The sequence below is a fragment of the Marmota monax genome, unplaced genomic scaffold (assembly GCF_021218885.2).
Source record: "Marmota monax isolate L192 unplaced genomic scaffold, Marmota_monax_Labrador192_F-V1.1 WCK01_AAM20220418_F8-fsc00092, whole genome shotgun sequence".
Taxonomy (NCBI): domain Eukaryota; kingdom Metazoa; phylum Chordata; class Mammalia; order Rodentia; family Sciuridae; genus Marmota; species Marmota monax.
The window spans coordinates 392,652-419,237 of record NW_026692583.1 but is presented as its reverse complement, the minus strand read 5'-3'; the positions used below and the strand labels follow the sequence as shown (position 1 = coordinate 419,237).

General features: G+C 59.7%; 1 protein-coding gene across 3 annotated transcripts; it reads right to left on the bottom strand.

Moving 5' to 3' along the window:
• Positions 1–962: 962 nt before the first annotated feature.
• Dhx37 (DEAH-box helicase 37) lies at positions 963–26,586 on the bottom strand. Of its 3 annotated transcripts, none has more exons than XM_046445995.2 (28): positions 26,400–26,586; positions 25,101–25,270; positions 21,889–22,001; positions 20,661–20,979; positions 20,273–20,421; positions 19,370–19,462; positions 18,239–18,335; positions 16,927–17,040; positions 15,004–15,105; positions 14,566–14,680; positions 14,066–14,161; positions 13,753–13,835; positions 13,343–13,487; positions 12,464–12,540; positions 12,020–12,252; positions 10,512–10,623; positions 8,280–8,386; positions 7,986–8,174; positions 7,252–7,376; positions 7,048–7,164; positions 5,908–6,080; positions 5,400–5,514; positions 5,135–5,272; positions 4,844–4,938; positions 4,690–4,763; positions 4,131–4,228; positions 3,871–3,996; positions 963–3,318 (listed from the first exon to the last, which is right to left on the bottom strand). In XM_046445995.2, exons 1-27 carry the CDS (start codon positions 26,503–26,505, stop codon positions 3,911–3,913), a joined length of 3,441 nt encoding a protein of 1,146 aa, XP_046301951.1. In that variant the 5' UTR covers positions 26,506–26,586; the 3' UTR covers positions 963–3,318; positions 3,871–3,910. The 3 variants fall into 3 exon arrangements, with proteins under 3 accessions (XP_046301951.1, XP_046301952.1, XP_046301950.1); XM_046445996.2 differs by having other exon boundaries at positions 963–3,255; XM_046445994.2 differs by having other exon boundaries at positions 963–3,996.

Below are 26,586 nucleotides of genomic sequence, written 5' to 3'. Positions count from 1 at the left end.
CTGTTTAAGAGCCTCCCTGGACTTTTACAAACACTCCTCGCAATCCTCCTCTTAACCTTTGTGCCACTCTTGCGGGGATGCAGATGGAGAGCAGGGCAGAGGGTCTGTTCTCCCTGGTCCTGCTGCTGCGGTGGACGGCCCTTGGATGGCTCAGAGGGCTGGACTTCTGTGACAAACCAGGCCAGGGGGCAGGAAGGAGGTTCAGGGTGTCCCAGGGGAGGGAACAGCGCCCACAGGCCACAGGCTACTGAGAGAAGGGAGGAGGGCAGGGTGGCTGGGGTGTGGGGGCGATGCCCTGGCAGTGGGGCACCTGCATAGCCTCCAGGCCCCTCTGGAGGGAGTCCCCACCGTCCTCTCCGCACCGTGAGGCTGTTCCGCAGTGGAGTAGAGCCAGCCAGGGCTGTGCATGGAGGCCAGCGCTCAGCCCCTCCCAAGGCCATGGGACCTCCCATGTCCACCTCTGCCCGCCTGGTGGGCACACGCACAGGAGTGGAGCGGTGCCTGTGAGGATGCCCAGCTCAGACCACTCATGGTAGCAGGAGGAACCAGCGAAAAACAGCACGGTGGGGTGGAGCTGCCCACAGGGCCATTCTGCCGATGGGTCAGCTCAACTGCAGACAGGGGCTTGGAGAGCCACCGGGGAGAGAGCAGGGCACGGGGCAGGTTTAGGGTGCCCCTGGGTGGTGTGTGGAGAGGGGCACCCAGGAGGGCTGCTCAGCATGTGCGAGCCCTGAGCCTCGTCCCCCTCACATTAATTACTTGTCCTTCAAAGGACGCTATCAAGAGAGCAAAAGGGTGGGTGACCCCTGGGAGAAAATGCCTGCACACCATTCACCTGACCAGGAACAGGGACTTGTTCTGCACACTGCCCCGGCACTGGGCACCGAACCTGGGGTGCTGGGCACTGAGCCAGGTCCCCTGCCCAGTCCTCTCACAGCTCAACAAGGAGACAAGGAACCCAGTTTAAAAATGAGAAAAGCAGCTTTATTCACAATAATGAAAAGGTGGGGACTGTGGAGCACGCAGGTCCACAGGGAGAAAGGGTTAGGGGAGGGACGGGCGTGTCACGCTGCTGAACAGGAGGGTGTGAGGCACGCGGGTGGTGGTGACGGTTGACCAGAAGGCTGACAGCAACAGAGAAGTTTCCTGGGGCTCAGCTGCAGGTCCTGATCCACAGACAGCGGGTCCCCAGCTCTGGACCGAGTGCGGCAGGAGGCCATGGTGGAGAGCGGCTCAGGACATGGCACCAGGAAGCAGAGCAAGCCGTTGACAGGGGCAAAATACAACCTCACAGCATTCGGCCCCTCCTGCCTGCCTCTATCCTTAGTCCAGTCGCTATCCTGCTGACAGGTGGAGCCACCTACTCCACCTGGGAACTTCTTACACTGCCTCCTATGTAAGCCTTGGGGACGCCTCACACGAAAAACCTGGCGGCACCCAGTGCCCCCGAACTGAACCAGTTAGGTGGTGGGATACTGCCAGGCTCTGTGGCTCCCACTGGTCATCCCAGACTTGGGAGGCTGAGGCAGAGGCACCACAGGTGAGAGGCCAGTCTCAGCAGTGGAGGCCATGTCCTCAAAATAAAAAATAAAAAAAAAGGGTGGGTGTGGGGAGCCTTCCAGCCTGACGCATCGGCTCTGGCCAACCTCTGCATTTGCTGGGGTTTGGGTGCTGACCGTTCAGACAGCAAGGAGGGCTTCTTGGCGGGTGCACCCCTAGGGCTGAGTTACACCCACCTGCCCCTTCTTGAATAGAACTTTTTCTTTTTTAAAAAAAATTTAGTTTTTGGTAGACATCTTTATTTTTATGTGGTGCTGAGGATCGAACCCAGCGCCCCGCGCATGCCAGGCAAGCACACTACTACTTGAGCCACATCCCCAGCCCATGGGATAGAACTTTCTTTTTTTTTTTTTATTTTAATATTTTTTAGTTTTCGGCAGACACAACGTCTTTGTTTGTATGTGGTGCTGAGGATCGAACCTGGGCCGCAGGCATGCCAGGCAAGCGTGCTACGGCTTGAGCCACATCCCCAGCCCATGGATAGAACTTTCTAAGAACAGTGTCCCCCCAAATAAAAGCTCACTTCCAAGTGTGCGTCCCTCTCTCGTCAGCCTCTCACGCCTTTCTTGCTTTCCCTTTTGGGAAGCCTGAGGCTGAGCCGGGGGAAGCCATCCTGAAGCTTGTGTGAAGGTAAGTTGTGTCCGTTGTATTTTGTGTCCCTACAAATTCCCACGAGCGGCTGCCTGCACTGGTCTGAGAGGCAGATGGGTGTGGCTCAGTGGTAAGATGCCCCAGGGTTCAGTCCCCAGTAATAAAAAACACAACAAAGCCCCAAAGATAGTGTCGTGTATTTATTACAATAAAAGCGCTTCCCCAGTGCTAGGGGCTGGAGTGGGGCACCAGGGCGCCCCACTTCTAAGCTCCACGCTCACCGCACCGCCCCCCCCCCCCCCCCCGCTTTTTCTTTAGTTCTGGGGATTGAACCTAGGGTGCCACGTCCCCAGCCCTTTTTGAGACAGGGTCTTGCTAAGTTGCTGAGACTAGCTTTGAATTTAAGATTCTCCTGCCTCAGCCTCCTGAGCTGCTGGGGTTGCAGGTGTGTGCCCCACCTCCAGCTCTCAGCCCTTCTGGAAACGGGGTCTCCCTGAGTTGCCCAGGCTGGTCTTGACCTTCAGACCCCCTGCCTCAGCTTCTGGAGTGGCTGGGATGACGGATGAGCACCACCACACCCACCAAGATGACGTTTCCCTTTGGTGCTGGGCTATAACTGAGGGTGCTCCACACTGAGCCACGTCCCAGCCCTTTTAGGCTAGTGGGTGACAGACCACCAGCAGTTCTGGGGTGACCCTGAGGTGTTCCACCACTGAGCCACACCCCGCCTCTCCTGCTTGTCCTTTTGAGCAGGGCCTTGCCTTCAGCGGCTCAGAGTTACCTGGGACTGGTGACCCCCTGCCTGGTCACTAGGATTGTGTGCACCACTGTGCTCAGCTGTACCTTAAAAATAGAACTGTGTATTTGGAATTGCGGTTCCTTGGGGTGGCTGCTGGTGACAGGGGGGACTGTGGTGGCTGCATGGTCCCCATGAGGGTGGCTGAGATGGGGCACCTGCTTCCCTCCTGGCGCTGCCAGCAGCCATACTAGGGCTTCCAGAGAAGCTGCCATCGCAGCCCAGGTCTGTGCGTGGCAAGGAACCCAGGTCCTCCTCCTTGTGCTGGGCTGGTGACGCTCCTCAGGCTGGTGATGCTGCCCAGGAAGCTGGTGAGGGGAAGAGCAGGGCCTGGCTCCAGAAGGGGGCTTTGAGAGCAGTGGGAGGTGAGGCTGCAGGGAGGGAGGCCATGCTGGGGGCCAGGCCATGCTGGGGACTCAGGCAGCAGGGCCAGGCTCCACCATCTCAGCTCAGGAGACACTGGTCCTCACCCCACAGGACATGCAGGCCGGAGATGCCCCTGATGCCTGGTGCCTCCTGCTCCACCTTCCATCTTAGCCTTAGAGGAAAGGGCAGGACAGAGGGGAAGGCAGCGTGGCCAACCGTCAGGGGGACGGAGGCTCAGTCCCTGTGGCCAGCCTTTCACAGGGAGGCCCTCAGGTGAGAGCGGAGCTGTGAGGTGGGCCTGCCACGTGGGATAGCTCGGAGACCAGGCTCAGGGCTGGGCAGCCCCGGGGGCTCCTTCTGCCACAGGGAGGGGCTCCACAGCTCTGGGGAGGGCCAGCAGGTGCCCCCAGTCCTGAGTTCCATGGGGGCTAATGTAGCCCATAGAACACGTCTAACACAGGACCAGATGGGAGGCCCAACAATTGTCCACCTTATAATAAATAGTTATGAAAAAGGAAGCAGGCCAGGGGGCTGGGTGCTGCCAGCCCCTTCAGTACCCCTTCAGTCTCCAGTCCAGTCCTGCAGCCAAGTGTCCAGTCAGCGGTCAGAGGTGGGGGGCCAGGCCTTCTCGACGCTGGCGTGCATGGCTTGCGGGAGCCACTCACAGTACTCAGCCAGTAGGTCTACAGACGGAGAGAGGACAGGGTCAGTGTGGTCGTGTCCAGGACTCATGAACTGGGGACACCGCCATCCACTGCAGGGTCAGGTCCCCCCTGCATAAAGCACTGAAGCCTCCTCCCGCCGTGGCCAGACTCACATTTGGGGTCTTTCTTCCAGGCGGCAAGCAGGGCATCCCTGCAGTCGGCCTTCTCGGCAACCAGGGCCCTCAGCAGACTCTCCGTGCGGGGCTGCAGCCTGTGAGCAGAAGGTGGGCAGTGGGTAGGGGAGACGTGGGGAGGTGTGGGGTCTGCAACTGGTGGGCCCAGGGGGGAGGATGCTTCCTGTCCCCAACTGCCTATGCTGCAGTGGGCTGACCAGTGATCTCCTGCCCAAATTCATGCCCTACCAGAACCGTGGAGTGTACAGTTATTTGAGATGAGGGTGGACTGTGTTAGGGTGGCCCCAAATGCAGTGACTGCGTCCACACAGGAGTAGACAGAGTGCGGAGGAAGAGGCTGTGGAGATGGGCTGATGCTGCCATAGGACGCCAGTGGCCAGAGGGGCTGGAGGGGTGAGGCCCGGCCACATCCTGAGGACGCCTAGGGCCTCCAGCACCGAGGAAGCCACTGATGTTTGCAGACCCCCAGTGTATAGCAGCCTGTCACGGCCGCCCTCGGGAGGGCACATGGCTGTCACCAGGCACCAGAAGTCCATACCTGGCCCAGGTCTTCAGCATGGTGCTCGGGCTGGACAGCAGGCAGCCCTGGTAGGAAGCCAGCTTGCAGAAGACCTAAGGAGACCACAGGAGGTGAGCCCGGCCCGCCCTAGGCCGCCTGAGAGGAGAGATCACGGGAGTCGCGGGCAGCCCACCTGCCCTTCCAGCAGAAACCGCGCAAAGTGCTTGTAGCGGTCGAGGCCCTCTGGATAGTCCACCTGGACGGCAGGGAGTGGCCAGCTGACGCGATCTGGAGGGACAGCAGGTGAGTGAGGGACCCTCCAGCGGCTGCCCTCCCAAGCTGCAGGTGAGTCCTTGGACCCGACCATGGGGACAGGAGGCCCCAGGTGAAGCCCTCAGAACTGCACCCAGGCCGGCCGTGACCATGGGTCCCAGGACTCAGGCTGCAGGGTGGAGCCGAGCCCCCAGGAAGCTAGTGGACTCACAGAACACGCTGGTCCGGTGACAAAGCACCCGTCCCTGCTCGGGGCAGTAGGTGGGGGCTGGCTCCTCCAGGGGCTTGTCAAATTGGCAGTAGGAGGGCAGCAGGGCTGGAATCCACTGGACCTCCACGGTGCAGACACCTGGGGCCGGGCAGAGGCCAGCGTCACCAAAGCTCAATGCCCTCGCTACAGGGGTCCCAGGCCACAGCCCACAGCACCCCTCAGGGCAGGGAAGGCTGGCCACAGGGGTTGGCCACAGGCACAGCACCTTTCATGTACATCTTGGTGGTCTCCACGATTTCCTGGTAGACCACGAACTCTGGGAGCTCTCTGAAAAGGACGGAGCTGGGGTGGATGAAGACGGGGTCATCCAGGAGAGGGGTCTGCAGAGGGGAATGACAGCGTTCAAGGAATGGAGACCCAAGCGCCAGTAGCCAGCCGCCTTTGACCCACAGAACCCAACCACACACTCCCGGCCAAAGCAGGAGCCCCCATGAAGGACGGCCAGGTGGACCCACACCAGCACTACGCCTAGCACACACAGGACAGAGCCACGGACTATGTGGACGGACCTAAAAACGGGATGCTGGGTGACAGAGCCAGCCACAAAGGCCAGATCACGTCCCCCACTGACATGAAATGTGGTAGAGGCAAATCCAGTCGGAGCCCACGCTGAGGGAGGGGCGGGGCCTGTGTGCCTGGCCAGGCAGGGCAGGGCAGGGCAGGCTGGACGGCCCATGAGGACCAGAAGCCCTGCCCGGCTCAGGCTGGCCCACCTTGTAGGCGTTCCTCCACTTCTCATCCAGCAGCTCCTCGCTCTGCACCCTGCGGGCCAGGTGGTCGCCCAGGCCGGCCGTCACCATCTGTCGTAGGTAGGTCACCTGGCTCTCGGTGGGTGGCTGCATCTTTGGATCCACGAAGAGCCCAGCCTCAGGGCACACGGCATTGACTGGGCAGAGAGCAAAGTGAGGGCAGTGGTGGGACTGGGGTCGTTCAACCCTGACCTTCAGAAGGCTCCACAGCTCAGAATGGCAGCTGGGCACCTGGCCTGGCCCTGAGACCCTCCCACGCCCTCCTTCCTTAGGCTAGGACGGGCTCCTGTGAGTGGCAGAGTGTCCCGTGGAGACAGCCGTCCCCAAGGCCCCAGGTAGCCTGAGACCCTGTGCTAGTCCACGTGATGAAGACCGGGGATGGGGTGGGGGTGGAGGGCGCCCAGGGGTGCCGGTGGCTTCCTGGGGGTGCCATCTAGGGGCAGGGCGGCAGGCAGAACCTCGCTGGCCTTCCTCTCCACCCTGGAGAGTGGCCTGGGGACATGACTGGCAAGGCCAAGCTGCCATCAGTGTGCAGGGGGCTCCTGCAGTTTTAGGCTGACACACTGGGTACGGGGCTGGGTAAGGGGACAGACAAAGTGCGGTGACAGGACCCCATGATGCACCTGGTGCTCAGGAAACATCAGCTGGAAAAGCCACTGATTCTGGCACCAAACCTTGTAACCTGCTTTCCACTAAACAAGCACTCCCCGTCCTCCTCAGGGAAAGGCACGGGCTGCCTGTGTCCACGCTGGCCCCCGAACGTGTGTCGCTGGGAGGGGACATTCCTCTCCCTGCCAGCCCCCAGGTGTTGCTGGCAGGAGGTCATTTGTGTTGCTAGCTCAGGTGTGAAGGCCTAGGGTCCTGGGGGACACCAGGGAGGTCAGAGAGGCCCACCAGGGCAAAAAATAGGGACGGGGCATCATCAAGGAACAGATGGCCCAGAAGGAAGCTGCTGGGTCACCACACACTGTGGCACAGGGAGCCCACACAAAGACTGGGGGCCTGGTGGGTGAGCTGGCAAGACCGCCATCTGTTCTGAAAAGTTCAAATGCTGCAAGAGCCGAGGCCAGGGGTGGCAGGTGCACTGAAGGCCACGGGCTGTACCTGCAGTGGTCAGCTGGCCCCGCAGGCGCCGGATCTCCAGCATGGCCTTGTACCGCAGCCCGTTGGCCTCACAGAACTGGGGCGAGCAGCCGGCGTACTCACAGGCTCCCACGGCACCTGGGGATGAGGGGTGTGCTCACTCACAAGCCCCACCCCGGACCAGGGGACCTCACACCCGGTCATGCCCCTGTGGCAGATACCCACCCAGCAGCACCATGAGGTCACCGAGCTTCAGGGAGGCTCCCTGCCCCGCCCAGGCCCTCTTCACCTGGGCCACCCGTGACCGCCGGGCCTTCAGCATGGCGAGTTCGTCCTCGCTGGCTGCTGGCCTGCAAACACACATACTGCCCTGTGGCCACCCTGTCTCCCTCAGGGCCGCAGGGGTCACGGTGAATACCAAGGTCAGAATGTACCACCAGCAGCCGCCAAGATGAACTGCACGCCCCTGGACAATGAGGCGGATGGGGGAAGGCGGCCCAGCACCCCAGCTGCGGAGCAGGCACCAGGGCAGCAGACGACGACAGCGCCCCCCAAGCCCCACACTGCACTGATGTCAGGTGGGGGCATGGCTCCAAGTGCTCTGGTGACATCAGCTCTCTGAATTCCAACTCCCACACAAGGGGACGCTCATCGCCGCCCAGTTCTCCAGGTGGGCACGAGGCTCAGCGCTGAGTGGCTCCTGCATGTTCAGGCGTGTGCACCTCGGCCCCCCAGGCCCGGCCAGGCAGGAGTGAGCCGCGGGGCGTGGCGGGTGGGTTGACCGCCCGCCTGACGGTGATGCCCTTGCACCCCTGGGTCCCCACTCAGCCCTGGTCCCACCATCTTTCAGAGGTAGTGGAAGGCACTACAGCCACCTGACATGCTCAGGGGGACGGGCCTCCCGCAGGGCCACCCAGCCACAGGCCCCCTAGCGTCGCCAAGCCCAGTACACAGCGCACCTGTCCAGCTCCTCGAACAACTCCCGCACAGTCATGGCGGCCACGATGGCGATGGCATAGGGCAAACAGCCATGCTGCCGGCTCAGTGCCAGCATCTTAGCATAACGGGGTGCCACAGGGAAGGTGGCCATGGTCCTGCCCAGCACCGTGATGGGGCAGCTCAGCCGGGACCTCTGCAGCTGCTTCAACCTGGAGACAGAGGCTGCGGTGGGTGAGACCCCACAAGAGGCACCCAGCCAGAGCCCAGCCACGCCTGCCTGGCTCCGCCCACCTTCCCATCCGGCCCGGCCCCACCTTACTGCCTGCCTGGGAGCCTGCAGGGCCCCCAGTGCGATCAGCAGCTCCTCAGCAGCCACGAGGGCCTCCGTGGAGGGAGGCGTTGGGAAGGGGAAGTTGATGACCTGAGGAGACAGGCAGGTGAGGGGACATGTGGCCACGTATGAGCACTGCTTGCTGCCCCTGCTCCCGGCGACCTTCTGCCCTGCCCTGAGCACCACTCACGCCACCCAGGACGTGGCCTGGGCACTTGGAAGCTGCCGAGAGTGCTCTCCAGACCCAGGGGCAAGGTTCCTTGAGCCCCTAGCACATACACACCACTCGCTCACCAGGAGCACGTCCCGAGCACCCACTGCACGCCAGGGCTGTCCCCGAGCACTACTGCCCAGGGGAGTCAGCAGGGTCATGTGAACAAGTGACACTAAAGAACAGTGCCCCAGAGAGACGGGGAGGGGAGAGTGGTGGGGCACAGGGACGTTGGCCCTCGGGAATGGCCAGGTGGACTGGTCACAAACACCTAGACACACATCCATGGTAGCCGAGGCACGACAGTCCATGCCTGTCAGTGGGCAAGACCACAGACATCATGGCCGTCTAGCCAGAAGAACGTGGCAGACATGCCACCCACGACCCCCGAGGACATGCCACACTGCAGCCAAGCCCAGGAGCCCGCAGTGTGCAACTCCGCTGCAGGAAACACCAACAGGAGGCAGGGCTGCAGGGAGCGGGTTTCCGGCGTGATGAAAATGGCCTGCACCGCTCTGTGAGCACCTGAAAACCATCTGAAATGGGCCAAATGGCTGAAGGGTGTGGTTGCACATGCACCTCAACACGCTGTCCAAACAAGCGTGATGAGGAATGGACTTGAGGGGGCTAAATCCTGAGCAGGAGGCAGTGGTCTACATGCAGTACAGGGGGCAGCATGTGCAAAGACCCTGGGGTGGGAGGAGTGTGGCCCACTGAAGGGATAAGAGGACTGGACAACTGATGGTAGTGCGCCACAGTGAGCAGGGATTGCTGGGCAATGAGGTCTAGGGGAGGGCAAGCAGGACCTTACTCAAGAGCAAGAAGATTTTCCACAGAATTGATTTGATCTCACTTATACAAAGACATTCCAAGTGGGGCTCTAGGGCAAGGACCAGCTCCGCACTCGCCACCCACCATCCAGCCTGGGACCCACGCCAGGCCTGGCTCATGCGTAAAATGGGGACCACCGAGGGTAAACTGAGGCCACAGCAGCACAGCACCCTGCACAGCCGGGCACGCGCTCTCCCAAGAGCCGCCCCGGCCCCGGCTGTTCTTAGTAGGCAAAAGGATCAAGCCCAAGGCAGCAGGTGGACTGATGGGTGAAAGGCAGAGAACCCACAGAAACACAGGACGAACATGTTTAAAAACATGACGGAGGCCACGGGGCCGCGGCCGGGGATGGCGGGAGGGATTCATGTCATCTCCGAGGATCTCAAGTACATGAATCTCTAACCCTGAACACCGCACATCTGAATCAGAAAATGAAAGAGGACTTTCTTTTTCATCTTCAGAGATGGGGTTCACTGTGAGGTGGTGCCAGCGAGCCATTAAGTGTGGAGATTCCTTATTGGTTGACTGCTGTATCTAGTTTATGTTAATTAAGATAAGCTGTGTGGAATGTATATATACCCCTCCTGTCCTACAATAAATAGCTCCAACTCCTGTACACAAGTCGTTCGTCACCCCCTGGTTATTTTGTTGCAGCCGGACTGCGGCAGTTCACCATGCTGCCCAGACTGGGCTTAACTCCTGCCTCAGCCTCCCAGGAGCTGGGACTGCAGGTGAACGCCGCTGAGCCCCACAAGGACATTTAAAACGTGTTGTTTTAAAAAGCAACAGAAGGCCACCTGGGTTCTGCCACTTGTCTCTGGGTAAGGACCCTCACTTGCTGGCCTTGGTTTCTCCACTGTTAAGAGAGGACCTGGACATCTGTGGCAGGGCAAGGGGCCTGAGGGGGCGGGTGCCTGGCTCAGCATGGATGGCACCCTGCTGGCCACCAGTCCTAGAGTCAGGACAGGGTCCTTCCTCCTCACAGGACTGACCAGAATCCACAGCCCCTGCCCACAGCCCACAGGTTGCACAGGACTCGCTGCCTAGGTGCCTCTGCCCCTGGGAGTCCAAGGGGAGCAGTCCTAGGGAGGTGTCAGTCACGGCAGCCACAGCTTCCAGGCTCTGGCAGGAACGGCCACAGGAGCTGGGGGCGTGCAGCTGGGCAACACTGACCTTCTCAATGTTGAGAGCTTTCATCTGCAGAATCAAGTCCTCCACGGGCCTGCGGGTGATCTCAGGAGGAGGGAACTGCTCGAAGTCACCGAAGACCGCAGAGGAGTACAGCCTACCGAGAGAGCAGGGCCATGAGGACGGGCGACACAGCCTGGGCGGAGGGTGGGGACCAGAGGGGGACGGGCGGAGGGTCACAGCCTGGGCGGAGGCTGGGGGCCACGCGGTGTCCTGCCTTCTCATGGGAGGAGAGGGTGACAATGGTGGGCAGGCGGGCAGCTAGAGAGGACAGAGCAGACCCTGCAGGTGCCCCCCCCCCAAAAAAAACCCCAAAACAACACAGCAGGAGGCTGGGGACACACCTGCAAGGACCTAAGACTCACTTCACACAGGTGCCAACAGGTCAATGACAAAAGGACAGCTAAGCGCTGGAAACTGAGCACGAGCTCAGAGGGCTCCCCAGGGAAACTCGGGACAGCGAGAGACGCTGTGGGGCTGTGCGGGACGCGCAGGGCAGAGCCATGCCCAGGATGTGTCAGGCCAGCACTGCATCAGTCACCGGGGATGCAGGAGTCCAAACCATCAGACACCACCCCACACACCCAGGTGGCCAGATGGATGAGCCGGGGGAAAGCAGCATGTGTAGGAGGAGCCCGTGTGGAGGGGCGCGGTGCCCCTGGGAACCAGCTGGACAGGTCCTCGGAAAGTCAGGCAGGAGCTGCCACATGACCAGGGACTCATCCCTGGGTCACACCCACGAGAAACGAAGACACTCAACCCAGTACCGCGCCACATCCAGGCAGCCCTGCTCACAGCTCAGAAAAGTGGCCACAGCCAGGTGGGCAGCACACGCCTGTGATACCCTCGACTCAGGAGGCTGAGGCAGGAGGATCAAGTTCAAGGGCAGCCTCAGCAACTTATTTCCCACAGTAAGAAATACAAAGGGCTGGGAATGTGGCTCAGTGCCAAAGGAAAACGGGCACAACCCATTGCCCATCTGCTGAGAGGTGAGCTGGGCACCCCACGCTGCAGACCGGCCAGCGGTGGATGGAATGGGGTAGCCATACTTGCCATGACGTGACAAGCCCCAGAATCTTGGGCTCAGACGGAAGCTGGCCACCCCAGGCCACCCACAGCAGGACCCATTCCACTCAAGGGGACAGCAGGCCAAGGGGGTGGGAGGCCTCACAGGGCTACCAGGGACCGGGAGAAAGGGGAGTGAGCGCTATGGGTATGGGGTTCTGTGGGGAGATGGGACCTTCTAAGCTGATCGTGATGACGGCTGCCACTTCAGCGAACACCCTAAAAGCCACAAAATTGGACACTTCAAAATGCATTTCTCAAGCTCTTAACAAAATGCCAGCCTCGCATAATGGGCCAGCCCCAGCAGCAGGACCAAGAAACCCATGAGCGACGCCGAGGCTGGTGTACCCAGGGATGTGGCGCCCCCCGGGGGGATGACTGCCTTTCCTTGTCCCCAGTGCCCGCTGCAAGGGAACCCAGGGGCCCACCTGTAGCAGTGGCCTGGTTCTGTCCGGCCTGCGCGGCCTGCTCGCTGATCAGCTGATGCCTGGGAGACCCAGGTAACACGGAAGGAGGATACACCCGTGACGCGGTCATAGAAGCGCTTCTTGACCTTCCCACAGTCCACCACATACTTGATGCCTGGGATGGTGAGGGACGTCTCGGCCACGTTGGTGGCCACAACACACAGCCTTGTCCCCTCTGGGGGAGGTCTGAAGACCTGGGGTTGGAATCAGGAAAGGATCTATGGGGTGCAGGCACCGGGCAAGGCCAGGACAGCTCCTGACCAGAGGTCAGCGGGGCTGGGTGGGCGGGAGGCGGTGAGGTCAAGATAGCCCCAGATGGCAGGGGGAGGATAGGCTGGTGACATCCTGATGCCCTGCAGAGGCGGACGCCCTGGGTGTCCCGGGCCACACTCCCTCCAACAGTACCTGCGCTTGCTTCTCGGGGGCCAGCAGGGAGTAGAGTGGGAGCACGTGGAGGGGCAGGGAGGCGTCCGGCTGCTCACCTGCAGGGAGCAGAGGCCGTTGGCACCTCCTCTTCAACGGCTGTGCCCCCAGGCTCTGTGCCTGGGCGCCAGGCTCTGGCCCAGCACAGGAAGTGTGAGAGCCTGGGGGCTCCCAAGGCTCTGCCCTCTCTTCTGCCCAACCCAGGACTGTGACACCCGCCCAGCCACAGCTGCCTCCTATGAGCCACCTGGCCACATCTCCAGGGCCTCCCCCACTCCAGTCCTTGGCAGCATGGTGCTTTGCCCATGGCTCCTGAGCCCACACAAAAATCACAGGGTTTTTCCCTTCTTCTCCTTCTTTTAAAGAGACAGGGTCTTGCTGCGTTGCCCAGGCTGGTCTCAAACTCCTGGACTCATGAGACCCTCCTGCCTCAGCCTACTGGGGAGCAGGGACCATAGCAGGTTAGCACAGGTGGCCCAACCTGCCCCCAGCAAGGTGCTGGTCCACCTGCATGCACAGGGGCCCCATGAATTAGGCACCCCCCCAGGTGGCTTTGTGACCCAACTCCACCTGGCAAATGTGAGTGCTGGAGTAGTGACCCCATTTCTATCCACTGGACAAATGCTGGGCCCTTTGCACCAGGTGCACAGGGTGTGGGAGACCCCTGGATGGGCAGCAGAAAGCCCAGCTCTGCTGGCTCACGCTGTGAGGCACAACAGTGCGTGGCCACACCTGGGACAGGCCTTCTGTTCTATGTGGCTGCCCCTGGGCCCACGATGGGCTTGCCACGCAGAGGCTCAATACACGCTTCAGCAAGAAGCCCAGGGAGCTCAAGGGCAGGCTGCTCTGCCAGGGCCACACCTCCGTCGTCCCCGTCGTCCCCCAGGTCCAAATCAAGGTCGGAGCCCAGGGCCTCCTCCTCATCGTCCATCTCCGCCTCCCTGTCCTCGTCGCCTTCGCCCATTGGCAGCACTGAGTAGTTATCCAGATTGATCTTGGGCAGCGTCTGTAGTCAAAAGACATTGGCACTGTGGCTGCTGTGACCCTGGGGTGAGCCATGGGGTGCACAGGAGCCCCTCCCTTGCCCTGCTGCTTCAGCGGGCCCCAGGAGCCCCGCAGGCCTACTCAGGGGAGGGAAGTGGAGGGAGGGAGGGGAGTTGGGGACAGGAAGGACAGCAGGACGAACAGCATTATTACTGTATGCATACACATGACCGCAGGACCAACGTAACTCTGCAACACGAACTCTCAGAAAAATGAGCACCACGTACCACAGCCCGAGCCTTCTTTGCCCTGGCCCGGGACTTCTTGAACTTCCGCATTTCCTCCACCGAGTCCTTCTTGTCTTCCTTCTCTGGACGGGGGAGTGGGGAGGGAGAAGGACCCTATGGCCACTGCAGGTGCCAGCACCTGGCTTTTCATCACCCAGAACAGGGCCGTGGCACTGCGGTGGCTCATCTGGAGGGTGGAGGGCTGGGGAGGGGCCAACTCTTCCAGAGGGAGGCTAATCCCCTGCCAGGGCGCCTGGCAAGAGGCTCAGCTGATGGGCAGAGCGCGTGATCTGGGGGCCCAGGGCCTGGTTACCTGGTGCCCGGGACTTGGAGGCTGGGAAGGCCTTCCTGAGCCTGCGGCACAGCGCGTGCACCTCCGCCTGCCCCGTAAGGAACACCAGGATGCCACCTGTGGGGAGATCGCCCTTTACCTGCCAGTCACTCGGCAAACACTTGGCAACAATCGTCATCTGCCCCGCCCTGCAAGAGGCCAGGCTCAAAGGACAACCAGGAGCCAGGAGCACACGGGAGCAGGTACTCCTGGACCAATGGCACTGTAAGGGTGCTCATCAGACTGCGCAGGCCCCAGTTCCCCTACTGGGCACAGACCCAAAGGACGGAAAACGGCCTCAGACAGAAACCTGCCCGCCCTGTGCTGCACCTAGAGTCAGAGGGAGTGCCCACCACCCCCACTTCCACCAGCCTCCCCGGGTTTCCCCTGCTCTGCCTCTGATGGTGAGCGCCAGGGAGGCTGGGTACAGACAGCTTGTCCACCCGGAGCCTGTGTCCTATGCCTTGCTCATAGGGCCTCACCTGCAGGCAGCATCCGGTGGATCTTGCAGACCTTCCGGAAGCACTCGCCGCTGTAGTCCTGTAGTGGCGTGTGCTTGTTGAAGTGCACGGTCACAGGGAACTGCCTGGACTCCACCTGCAGGGCACCCGGAGGGAGTGGGCAGCTTGCCAGGGACTGGCCCCTCTCCTGATCTTTCTGGGTCGGGGTCTTTTGTAGATGGTACTGGGGATTGAGCCTGGGGCCCTTCACCACTGAGCCACAGCCCAGCCGCCACCTCCCACACGCTTTTAAACACGTGAGACAGGGTCCTGCTGCATTGCCCAGTTGGGCCTGGGGCTGACGACCCCACTGTGCCCACACGGGTCAGGGTCCCCAACACAGGATCATTTCCTGTGGCAGAAAGGCTCTTCTGGAGTCATAGCCTTGGAGGGTCACGGAGAGGACTGCCCCAGCGTTACCTTGATGACCGGAGGCGGCTGGGGGAAGAGCCGCTGGTTCTGGGTGAAGTCCTCCACCCGCAGCGTGGCCGACATGATGAGCAGCTTCAGGGGCAGGTGCCTCTGCAGGAGCACAGGCGGGGTGACCCACAGACCCAAGAAGCCAGGGGGCAGACTCACACCCCTGCCTCAGTTCCCTCTGGTTGACAGACAGCCCGTGGGAAGTGCGCGCCAGTGGCAGGACCTGCTTGTCCCAGGTGGGAACTAGTTTAAGGGACTCTCACCACCCCACCAGGGCAGGCTCTGATGGTGGCATGTGGGGCAGAAGATGTGCCCCAGCCCAAGGGCACCAGGGACACAGCTGCCGTCATGTCCATCTGAACCAAAACTGGCTGTCCCTGAGCTGGGGGAGGAGAGCTGGGCCCTGGCTTTTTCTTTTTTAAACAAACCCCATGGGTTTCTTTCTCTAGAGATTTTCTAACACCATCTGTGGGTTCCACTGTCCACCTTGGATCATGGTCCTGGCCATCTTTTGCTGCTAGGAAACCCCATTTGGAGAGCTCAGCAGCCATGGGCGCCTGGGGAGGACAGCAGGCCCTGCTCGCCCCACGGCGCCCTCCATCCAAGCCCTCCTAGCTGTCCCCATTTGCTCACTCTGTGGCCACACCAGGCCCCTGGTGTCCCCAAGAGAACCAAGACCACAATGAAACCATGGCATGCCCTGGACGGAGGAAGAAGGCAGATAGAAAGCGGGGAGCCCCGGCCAGGACGAGAAGGTGGACCCCACGCTGCCGTAGACAGGAAAGACAAAATCCACACTGCAGTGTCCAGGGCCTCTACGTGGCCCCCATGGCTAAAGGCAGATCACCGTGACCCGACAACCCTACTCCGCCACACCCAGGAGAAACAGAATGAGCCTACACTAAGAGCTGGACACATGGCTCACAGCCAAGAAGTGACGGAAGCCTGAAGGCCACCACCTCCCAACGATGGTGGGCACAAGACTCAGGTGCAGGAAGCAAAGCACTGAACCACGCCCGCTGCACGGAGCCCAGGAGCAGCGCAGCCAAGGAGGCCACCAGTAGAGCACAAAGCCACCCACGAGAAATGTCCCAGTTGACAAATCCAGAGTCAGAAAGAGGACTCAGGTCACCTAGGGGTGGAGTGGGCTGAGGGGACAGGGTGATAGCAAAAGGGTCCAGGTATTTTTAAAGGGTCACCTTTCCAATGAGGTCATCTCTGACGACCCTCCAGCCCCTCCCTGGTACTCCCTGTTCCCTTGGTCAAGGCCAGCTTTCAGAGTTTGCTTACCACCTATCACCTTGACCAAAGTGGAAGCCCCAGGGGAGAAGGAACAGAACACAACTGTCCTACTAACTGCCTGTCCCCCAATGCCCTGCATGTAGCCAGGTGCATAGGAGCCCCAGAGTGCCCACCTCTCTCCACCAAGGGCACAGCTAGGCCCGCGGTGAGCACTCCCAGCAGGAGGGCAGCAGAGCATGGCAAGGCAGACAGGACAGCTGGGCAGGAGTCACCCAGGGAGCCCCGCACAGCAACTTCTGTCCACGCAGGTTCCTGCGTCCATTCCTGCCTGACCTCCGGGGGCAGGGAAATGCAGGGGGGCCACAGCACTCCAGTGCCCCACCTCTGTGCCATTCTGAATGCCAGGGGCACTCTCAAGAGGGCTCCATAACTGGCCAGGCTTTCTGGATGCAGGGGAAGGTCAGAAGCATGGGGCTGGACCCAGGCCCCCACGGTGGGGAGGGCAGTGGGCCACGTCACATGGGCAGTTCACACCAAGACCCACAGTCCTGGTGACGGCAAGACTCAGGCCTGGGGCTGTCCACGGGGACCCAAGGCTCCTGATGGTATTCTGGCCAGTGCCCTGTGGAGGCCCCACAAGAGCAGGAACCGTCTGTTCCCTGGTGCCACCAGCTGTGCTACCTTTGCCCGGAGGGCCACGATGCGGGACAGGAGGCCGAGGAGGATGTCCGTGTACACGCTGCGCTCATGGGCTTCGTCCACGATCACCACCCTGTACTTGAGCAGCAGGAAGTCCTAGGAGGGAGGCGGACGTGAGGTTGGTGGAGCCGAGCCACCAGCCTTCAACCCAGACTCACTACTCATGGAGCCGAGCCGGGACTGCGGGCACAGACCCTGTGCGCGTGCCTCAGGGGAACCCCAGCTCCGTGACCCGGGGCAGGTTACTTCACCTCTCTGTGCCTCAGTTCCTTGTCCGTAAAATGGGGACAATAGGACCTGCCCCCAGGGGCTGTGGGGAGCATCAAGGATAACTGCTGTGACCATGCACAGCACACGGGGCGGGGCGGGCCCTGCAAAACAGACCACACAGGGACAGCTGCGGCCTGTCAGAGCAGAGCTGTGGGTGGGGACCCTGGCAAGGGTGGCTTGTGCCACGAGAGGCTGCCTAGACCTCATATTCCCCTGGTGGGCTGCAGGCCACAGCTGGAGTCACCTTTGCCCACCTGAGGCTGCCCCTGCCTGGGGGACAGCACAGGCCTGGTAGGAGCAGGGTGGTCCGTGACACCTCCCCACAGCCCCCGGAGGCTCTGTCCCTCCACCTGGGCAATGCACTCTCCCCGGGCACATGCAAGCCACCCCATGTGACCAAATGTCCCAGGAATCCTGACGCCCTCACAGCACCTGGAGGCCTGAGGTGCTGACTTGGGAGGCAGCAATGGAGTGTGCCGCTCACCTACGGCATCCTGGGACATGGGTGCCTGCAGCTAGGGACAGAAAACCTAGGCTGCTCCTCAGCTCTGCAGGACAAAGACCCGCGGCCCCTTTCCCTACTCCTCAGCATGAGGCTGGACCCCGCTCACCATCCAGGGCTTCCCCCTGCAGCACGCAACTGGACTTGGAAGCCCCAGAGGGGACCAGGTGGGGTCAGTGTGGCACACAGGGCCGTGACCAGCACAGCCTAAGTGTAGCACCACCTGGGGACGCAGCTCTGTGAGCCAAGCCATGAGGAAAATGCGAGATTGTATCTATGAGCTCCCACTGAGACCAGCGCCCTGTGCACTGTCCAACCTCTGCTTCAAAGGCAGGAAGACAGTAGTGGGCTAGGAACCAAGGCTCAGAGAGGTTGAGTAATAGGCTCAAGCCTACACAACACAGGCACAGTGATCCGCGACGCTCTGCCAGCAGGCAGCACAACAGCTGACCACAGCAGGGTTGACACTGACCCTGCCCCGACTCCCTGTCATTGCTTTGTGAGACAAGAGAGGCAGCCCACCTTCTGGATTTCTTTGAGCAACACGCCATCTGTCATGAACTTGATCCTGGTCTCACTGGTCACGTTTCCTTCGTAACGGATCTGGTAGGAGACGACCCTGCAGGGACGGGAGGTGGCTCAGGGCAGGCAAGGCCTCCAGCGCTGCAGCTCCTGGGGTACAGCCACATGGCCTCTCTGAGGGGGGCGCACACTGGGCAGGTGGCTCAGGAAGGGCTCAGCCGCAATCAAGGACAAGGCCCAGACGCCTCTTCCATCCACTGTACCCTCCAAAGCCCTGGTGTCCAGTGCAGAGGGGGAGGGGCTGTGAGGAGGGAGGAATTCCAGTGGACTGTGCAGCCACATCACCCAGAACACAATGCGGATCATGGCCAGGGGAGAGTGAGGACGGCTTCCTGGAGACACCCACCACGACCATCTTAGGCCGCTCGGCTGAGGCCAGCCTGGGCAGCTTAGTGAGACCCTGACTCAAAAGAAAAAAACAAAACAGGCTGGGTTGCGGCTCTAGGTGGTATGTCCCTGGGCTCAAGCAAGTGTCATCTTCCAGACTCACACAGTGACCAGGGGCCAATCCTCCTATGCAACTCGGCAAGGCCCTCACGTTATGAGGCCCTGTCTCAAAGTAAATAGTAGAAAGGGCTGGGGATGTGGCTCAGTGGCCAGGCATCCCGGGTTCAGTCCCCTGACGGCGGGGTGGGATGTCTCTGCGTGGAGCGCGGCACTCCGAGGCCTGGTAGAACCAGCTCCCCTCGGCCGTGCCGGGGACTCACTGGCAGGAGAGGGTCTGTGTTTTGGAACCTGCATCTTCAGCCACCCTGTCGATGCTAAGCCACAGGTGACCGCCTGGCTCCTGCCTGCTCTATCCCCAAGCTCCTGTGTGGACCCATCTTTCCCCTAAGTGTGTGACAGGGACCCAAGAGCAAGTGGCCTTACCCTGCTTTGTGGCCCCTACCTGGGAGGATCCTGAGGTCCCATGTGCAGCAGCCCCCACAGGATGCCCCGGGCCCCACACAGGGGACTCACTCTGCCCAGCACCTCAGGCACAGCCAGACCTGATGGCCCTTGGCAGGCCTGGATGCCCACTCCTGGGCGAGGCCCCATCGCCCCACGACCGCCCTGGAAGCAGTGCCTCACCTCTGTGACAGATTCATCTCCTTGGCCACTCGCTGGGACATGGCCACAGCAGCCACTCGGCGGGGCTCTGTGACACCAATGATGCTGTCATCGCTGGGGAGGGGAGAAACAGTGACAGCGGGTCAGCAACCTGGCCCCGTCTGACTGAGAGCCACCTGCGCATCACATGACAGGTGGCTGTAGGGACAAAGCCCTCACCAGGGCATGGGACAGGAAGCTGATGGCTGAGGCAGCACCACTAGGGGCACTGGAAGGAACAGCCAAGTGTCAGCAAAGGCGCTGTCATGGAGCAGGGACCTGGGCGGCCTGGCGGGCCCTCTGTGCCCAGCTGTCCATGTCAGTAACGGTGCTGAGCTCCCGCCTCCTTCTGGGGCAGCGGCCTTTGGTTCCAGCCAGGCAGCCAGTGGCCCTGAGCCACCAACAGCCTCCCTGGCAGATGCCATCTCACAACGAAGTGCGCGGTGAGGCTCTGTTGCCAGGGACTCGACACTGCACCTGGGCCCCACGACCCTGGCACCCGTTCCCACCCCGTCCACTCACCATAACCAGCCGGTCACTGGACCACACCACGCAGAGCCCTGGGATCCTCTCAGGGGACCACTGAGCTGGGCGTGGCCTTGAGAACCACATGGCCCACAGGAGGCCACACAACGACACCAGAGAACACCACTCCACGTGCCAGACGCTGACCTAAGCCTCTTGTGCAAAGCCACTAGCTGCTTCCACATGGCTACCTGAGACCCACTGAGGCCAGAGAGGCTGAGCAGCTTCTCTGAAGTCACACAGCATGCACACGGCAGAACCAGGACTGCAGCGTCAGGAGCTCAGGCTCTTAACCAGCTCCTGGGACCACGTTGCCACTGTCCCCAAGGGAACCAAACAGCACCTGTGTGCAGACCCTACCTGCTGTAGCCTGCTTCGTAGAGAAACTGGGGCACCTGTGTGGTCTTCCCACTCCCCGTCTCGCCACACACGATGACGATAGGGTTGTCAGCCACTGCCTCCATGATCACCTGCTCCTCTGCGAGGATCGGGAGCTTGAGCCGCTCTTCCTGGGGGACATAGAACACTTAGGGCGCAGAGGTACCTCAGATGGCACATACACAGTGACCGAACGGGGCCGAGACAGCTGGGGCCGGGGTGTAGAGCATAGCCCTGGACACCTGCAGCACAGGCCCCGCCAGGCACAGTCACCTGCCCCTTCCCAGAGAGGACACTGGGACTCAGGGACTGCCCTGCCCACATGCCTGGCCCTGTCCTCCCTTGCATTAACCCATGCACTCGTCAGAACCTGCATCTCGGGCACGCGGTTCACGGGGACGAACACCGCGGGCTTCGCCAGGGGCCTCGGCAGATTGGAGGTTGCTCCCTTTGAGGGAGAAGGTGCTGTAGCTGCAGAGGGCTGCCCGTGGGGTGCAGGGCTCTCCTGCCTACCCCCAGTTGGGGCCAGCGGAAGCTGTGCTGTGGTGGCCTCAGCAGCCGTCTCCTCAGGTTCAGAATCCCCCGAGGACTCAGCCTCCTCCTCTGCTGGCCAGTGGGGGCGCTTCCGGTGAGCCCCCACGAGGCTGCTGATCTTCTGGTGGCCCTGCACTGCCGTTTCGTCAGGCTTCCTGCCAGAAGAAGAGATTTCAGGGGCAGAGGCCTGGGGACACGAGGCATTCTGGCTGCCACACACCAGGGTTTGGGCCCCAGAGGCCACGTCTCTTGCCACCTCAGGGTCATTCCATCTACTGTTCCCTCTCCCAGAAACACCCTTCCTACAGATCTTCACCTCCGTCAAGGCTCTGCCCGGCCCCGCCCTCCCTCCGAATTGTCACCTCTCAGGGATGCTGACCCACCAGAGCCCAAGATGCCACCCACCCCCGTGCCTGCTCTGTACTAACAGCAGCAGACGGGACCCTATGATTCCTGCCCATTTGCCCCCCGCTGGGACGGAATCCTCTTCTGTGCCCTGTTCTGCCTCCTGGTGCCCAGAGCAGATCCTGGGACACTGTGGCCCTCAGCCAACAAGTCCTGGCCAGCTCATGCTCCACAGGCAGCCACAGGGCCCAGAAGATGGACACAGCAGGCCACGTGTGGAAACCACAGCATGGCGCACAGGTGGGTAGGGCACGGGGCTGCTCTGAGGCCTCAGGAAGGCCAGCCTCTCCAGCTGGCTGGCCAGCGGGACCCACCTGGGTTTCAGTGTGAGATCCCCTGGTTTCTGAATGCTGCCTGTACTGGGCTAACAGTGTGCCCCACCACTCATGCCCACTGGGGACATCAGAAGATGGCCTTATCTGCAACCACGGCCTTTGCAGCTATCAGGAAATTTACGTGAGGACGTATGGATACCACAGGAGCCAGCACAGCTGTTCTGTGCCTCTCAGGAGGTCTAGCAGCATGGCAGACCTGGGGGAGCATTTAACATGGAAGCTCAGGCCACCCCAGTACCTTCCCATGACGCTCCAATCCTAAAGACGCCACCCTGGAGGCCCTCCTGGCTGTGGGGAAGGAGTATGGGAGGGCGGCCCACTCACTCTTTGCTGTGGTACATGCGGTGGCCAGTGCCCAGCTTAGACGTGGTGTACAAGAGTTTCATCTCGGCCTCCGACACCTGGACCTCACTCAGCTTCTGCAGCATCTCCGCTCGCTGAGGAGGGAAAGGAGGCCGTTAACCCCGTGGCAGCGACCCTCTCCTTGGACGGGAAGGCAAGCAGTGGGGAGGCTCCGCGTGCTGACACCTGGACTCCTGATAGCAAGCCGCACTATCGCGCCGCCCACTGCCTGGACACCGCAGCAGGCTGGCTGTACGGTGCCCACCCTCATAGTGCTGGGGGCAGGACAAGGCTCCCTGCAGTAGTGCGTGGCTGCTGGATAAGCGTGGCTGCTCGTGTAACAGGATGCTGCACTGCTCTCCAAGGGAGGGACGATATGTACTGGTCCCCACGCTGCCCTGCATGACACAGAGCATAGGGCCTTCCACCTGGGACAGAGCTGCATGACTTTTTTCCTTTTGTTCTCAAAACTATACACATGTGCCCGACACACTTTTTTATGTCTGTTTCACAACTGTAAAGGAAGCTGGGCTGGGCGTGGTGGTGCACGCCTATGATTCCAGTGGCTCGGGAGGCTGAGGCAGGAGGATGGAAAGTTCAAAGCCAGCCTCAGCAAAAGCAACTCAGGAGACCCTGTCTCTAAATAAAATACAAAACAGGGCTGGGGACATGGCTCAGTGGTTGAGGACCCCTGAGTTCAATCCCTGGTACCCCTGCCCCCCCCAACAAAAAAAGGAAGCTGGGCACAGTGGTTCTGGGCAAGTTAGTGAGATTCAAAATAAAGTAAAACAGGCTGGGAAGGCAGCTCATGTGTGAGATCCTGAGTTTGATTCCCAGAACAGAAAAAAGAAAAACAAAAATGAAGAACAATGGAGAATATGAACCAGGTTTTGAAGGACACTCCCAGAAGAGCAGCACTTCCCTGCATGGCTGCAGGTTGCACGCCCTGGGTGCTGAGAAGACATGCCTATCTCCCCATGGGAACATTGGGTGCACCGCCCCGGGGTGGCTTCCTAAGTCAAATTTCACCCAGGAAGTTTTGTGATCAGGGCTCCTCGATGTGGGAGCTGCTGACATTTTGGGCTAGATGATTCTTGCTGTTCTGAGCACCCCAGGCTCTTCCCCATAGATGCCAACAGCTCCAAAGTCATTGCCATCCATGACACTGGGACAAGTCTGTGTTTAGGAGAACCACTGTTCTAGACCCTAATACAAACTTTCTGAAACCTGGAAGGCACAGGAAAACACATCAGAGATTAAAAAAAATTTAGTCCAGTCCACACTAAACAATGAGACAACATGATTTGTTCAACAAATGCTGCGGGAGGTAGGGAGGAAGGACTTATGAGACAAGTGGAGAGCATCATAGCAAGTTCATAGCCAGCAACTGGACATGTGGTGCTATTTCACAGCCATGGCGGCACATGCATTAATCCCAGCAGTTCAGGAGGCGGAGGCAGGAGGATCACAAGCTCAAGGCCAGCCACAGGAACTTAGTGAAGTCCTAAGCAATTTAGCAAGACCCTGTTTCTAAATAAAAGATAAAAGACTGGGGACAGGGATGAAACTCTGTGATTGAATCTGGGTTCAATCTCTAACATAAAAGAAATAGAAGAAAAGGTTGTTGTGATGGTGACTTAAAAAGTCATTATTTTAGAGGTAGATATTAAAATACCCATGGATGAGACAGTATGAACAATAAACTGAGAGCTCCGAAGAGATGCTCACCTCCTGGAGCCAGTGAGCATGCTCTTATCTGGGAAAAGCATCTGCAGAAGTAAAGAAGGCTCAAGACCTGCTTGGACCACCCAGGTGGCCCCAAGTCCACAGACAAGTGTCCTCACAAGAGACATGGAGGGGTGATAAGAAGAGGCAGACTCTGGAGACATGCAGCCACACACAAGAAAGCTGGGAGCCTTCAGGAAGAGGGTCAGGAAGAATCTTCCCACAGAGCCCAGGGAAGGAGTGTGGCCCTGCCAACAGCTGGACTGGGGACTTCTGGCCTCTAGAAGTAGGAGGACACATTTCTCTTTGTTTTAAGCCATTCATTTTGTGGTCATTTGTTATGGCAGACACAGAAAAGGGACAGAGATTTATGCTGCCTGGGGTTTGCTTCAGATCTTTCAGGGGTTGGGAAAGGACCAACAGCTGGAACGACCCAAGGCCGACCAGCAAGTGATGAGTAGGCACTGGTGATGGGCACATGGGAGTTCACTATACTGTTCTCCCTACTTTTGTGGATCTTTGAATTTCTCATTACAAACGTTTTTCCTTTAGGCTCTTTGCCCAGTGCTGCAGTAGCAAAGGGCTCTTGAATCAGACAGACAAACGTTTTTCCTTTAAATATATTAAGGGAAAAAATGGTTGAAATTCTCTAAAGTTAAAAGTAACATAAACCAGGCAATGTGGTACACCCCTGTAACCCCAGCAGCATGGGGGGCTGAAGCAGGAGCATCACAAGTTCAAAACCAGCCTCAGCAACTTACGGAGGACCTATAACTTAGCAACTCAAAATAATAAAAAAATACAAAGGGCCGGGAAGTTGCTCAGTGGTTAAGTACGCCTGGGTTTAATCTCTAGTACCAACATCATCATCAACAACAAAAATCCTCACAAAATGAATTTTTAAAATGTGTGCATGTTGCCAGGCACAGTATGCCTGTAATCCCAGTGGCTCGGGAGGCTGAGGCAGGAGGATCGCAAGTTCATAGCCAGACTCAGCAATGCCGAGGTGCTAAGCAACTTGATGAGACTCTGTTTCTAAATAAAATACAAAACAGAGATGGGGATGTGGCTCAATGGTCTAGTGCCCCTGAGTTCAATCCCTGGTACCCCCTCCCCACAAAAGTATGCATATAAATACACTGACTCTACAGGTAGCAAACACTTGGCCTCAACAAAGAGTTTGATGGAGGCCCAGATGTCAGGCTCTGGACCTACATGACCAGTACGGGCCCATTACCCATGCGTGGCTACTTGAATTTTAACTAGAACCAAACCCTGCTACGAGTTCAGTCCATCACACACAGCCGCCTCAACTCAGGGCTCAACAGCCACATGTAACCTATGGCTACTGCATCTGTCGGTGCAGCCTCATTTTGCAAAGTGCAACTGGACAGTCCTGCTTCGGAAACCACGAGGAGGGACAGAGACTCCGTTACTCCTCCCTTGGGAGAGCTGTGTGCAGGGCATACCTGGCTCTTCTTCTCCTTCTGCTCCAAGATTTTCTGCAGCACTTTCCTCTCCTTCTTGGTCAAAGGCTTCTTCTCCTTCCTGGACAAGGGAGGGGCCTTGGTCTTCTTCTTCTTTCTCCCGGGCAGCACAAGGGCATTGCTGGCGTCCACTCCTTTCAGTGTGTCCTTGTCTGAAAAGACACGCCTGCCTGACCCACAGTCGGGGACGCCAGAGTGCAGGAGCTATTCATGTCCTGTCCTCCTGTGAGGGGCTCGGTCCCCACCTCCGTGACTCATTCTCTTACCACTTTAAGCAAATGTCATTTATATACAATCAATCCCCACCTTGATTATCTCTACTTGGCTCTTGAGCATCCAGTCAACAGCTGCCTAGCTTCCCTGCTCAGACATCTCACAGGCCCCAAAGTACTCCCTCATCACCAAAGCTGGGCCCTTGGTGCTCCCCCTAAGCCCACCTCTTTCCACTGCAGCCACTTTTCTGGTCCAAGCATCATCTCTAGCCTGCTAGTCCTTCCCCTGGTCTTGCCTTCTACTGGTTTTTCTCAACACAGAAGCTAAAGTGAGGTATCAACATGTAAGTCCAATGTTCTGTGCCTCTTGCGCTCCAAACCTTCCATGGCTCCCCTCTCAAAAGTCCCCTTTGTCATCATTATCCCCTGGCCCCCAATTTTTTCTCCTCTCTCCACTTAGGCTCCCTGACCCTCTTGGATCTCAGCTCCCCTAACACTTTCTCAGCAGCGCCTTCCCCAGCGGCCCACCCAGTCAATTCTGCTTCATCTCCTTAGTACATAACATCCCATGCATGTACCTTAGGTTCACCTTTGCCTGTCTCCGCCCACAAGCACGCAAGCCCAGGGCAGAAGGGATTTTTATCTCCCTTTCTGCTATGTCTCAGTGCCCAGAATAGTGTCCACACATAATAGACTACCAGCAACACAGAGTCTGAAATGTCAATCAGCCTGATGCTGAGTGGACAAGCCGGGGCTGAAAACAAGTGTGAAGGTCTCTGGCAAGAAGATCAGCATCCAAGTCACGGGAATGGCTGCAATCACCTCGTTTCTTGCCCAAATGCTCAGATTACCAAGAAGCCCCAAGAACTATCCCCACTCACTGTATACACTAGGCTGTCACTGCCACTCCTCTGGATGCTGTGGAATGGGGTTCCTCTCCGGCAGCCCCGCCCAGACCGGTGGGAAGGCAGGGCACTAGGTCCGGGCCCAGCCCCACCGGCCCGGCCCGCCCCGGCGGCGAGGGCTGCGCGGCCTCCCGCCCCCCAGCAGCCCGCTCTCCGCGCCTCACCCTCCAGCTCCAGCCGAACAGCGGGCGGGGCAGGCGGCCCCTTCGAGGGGTCGGGGCCCGCCTGCAGGCGCCCCTTGAGGTTGTACCGCCGGCGCAGCTTGCCCATGGCGCCTCTCTCCCGCCGGACCAGCGGCGCGACCCCCTGCCCAGCCCACGCGGGTGCCGGGCCACCGACAGCCGCGAGAGT

Excerpts from the sequence above, each read along its gene's own strand:
- Dhx37 (XM_046445994.2), bottom strand. The coding sequence starts at position 26,505 with ATGGGCAAGCTGCGCCGGCGGTACAACCTCAAGGGGCGCCTGCAGGCG. Across the intron at positions 25,271-26,399 it reads TGTTCGGCTGGAGCTGGAGG|ACAAGGACACACTGAAAGGA; the intron begins GTGAGGCGCGGA and ends GTGTCTTTTCAG. Across the intron at positions 14,162-14,565 it reads CCACCGGATGCTGCCTGCAG|GTGGCATCCTGGTGTTCCTT; the intron begins GTGAGGCCCTAT and ends ATCTCCCCACAG.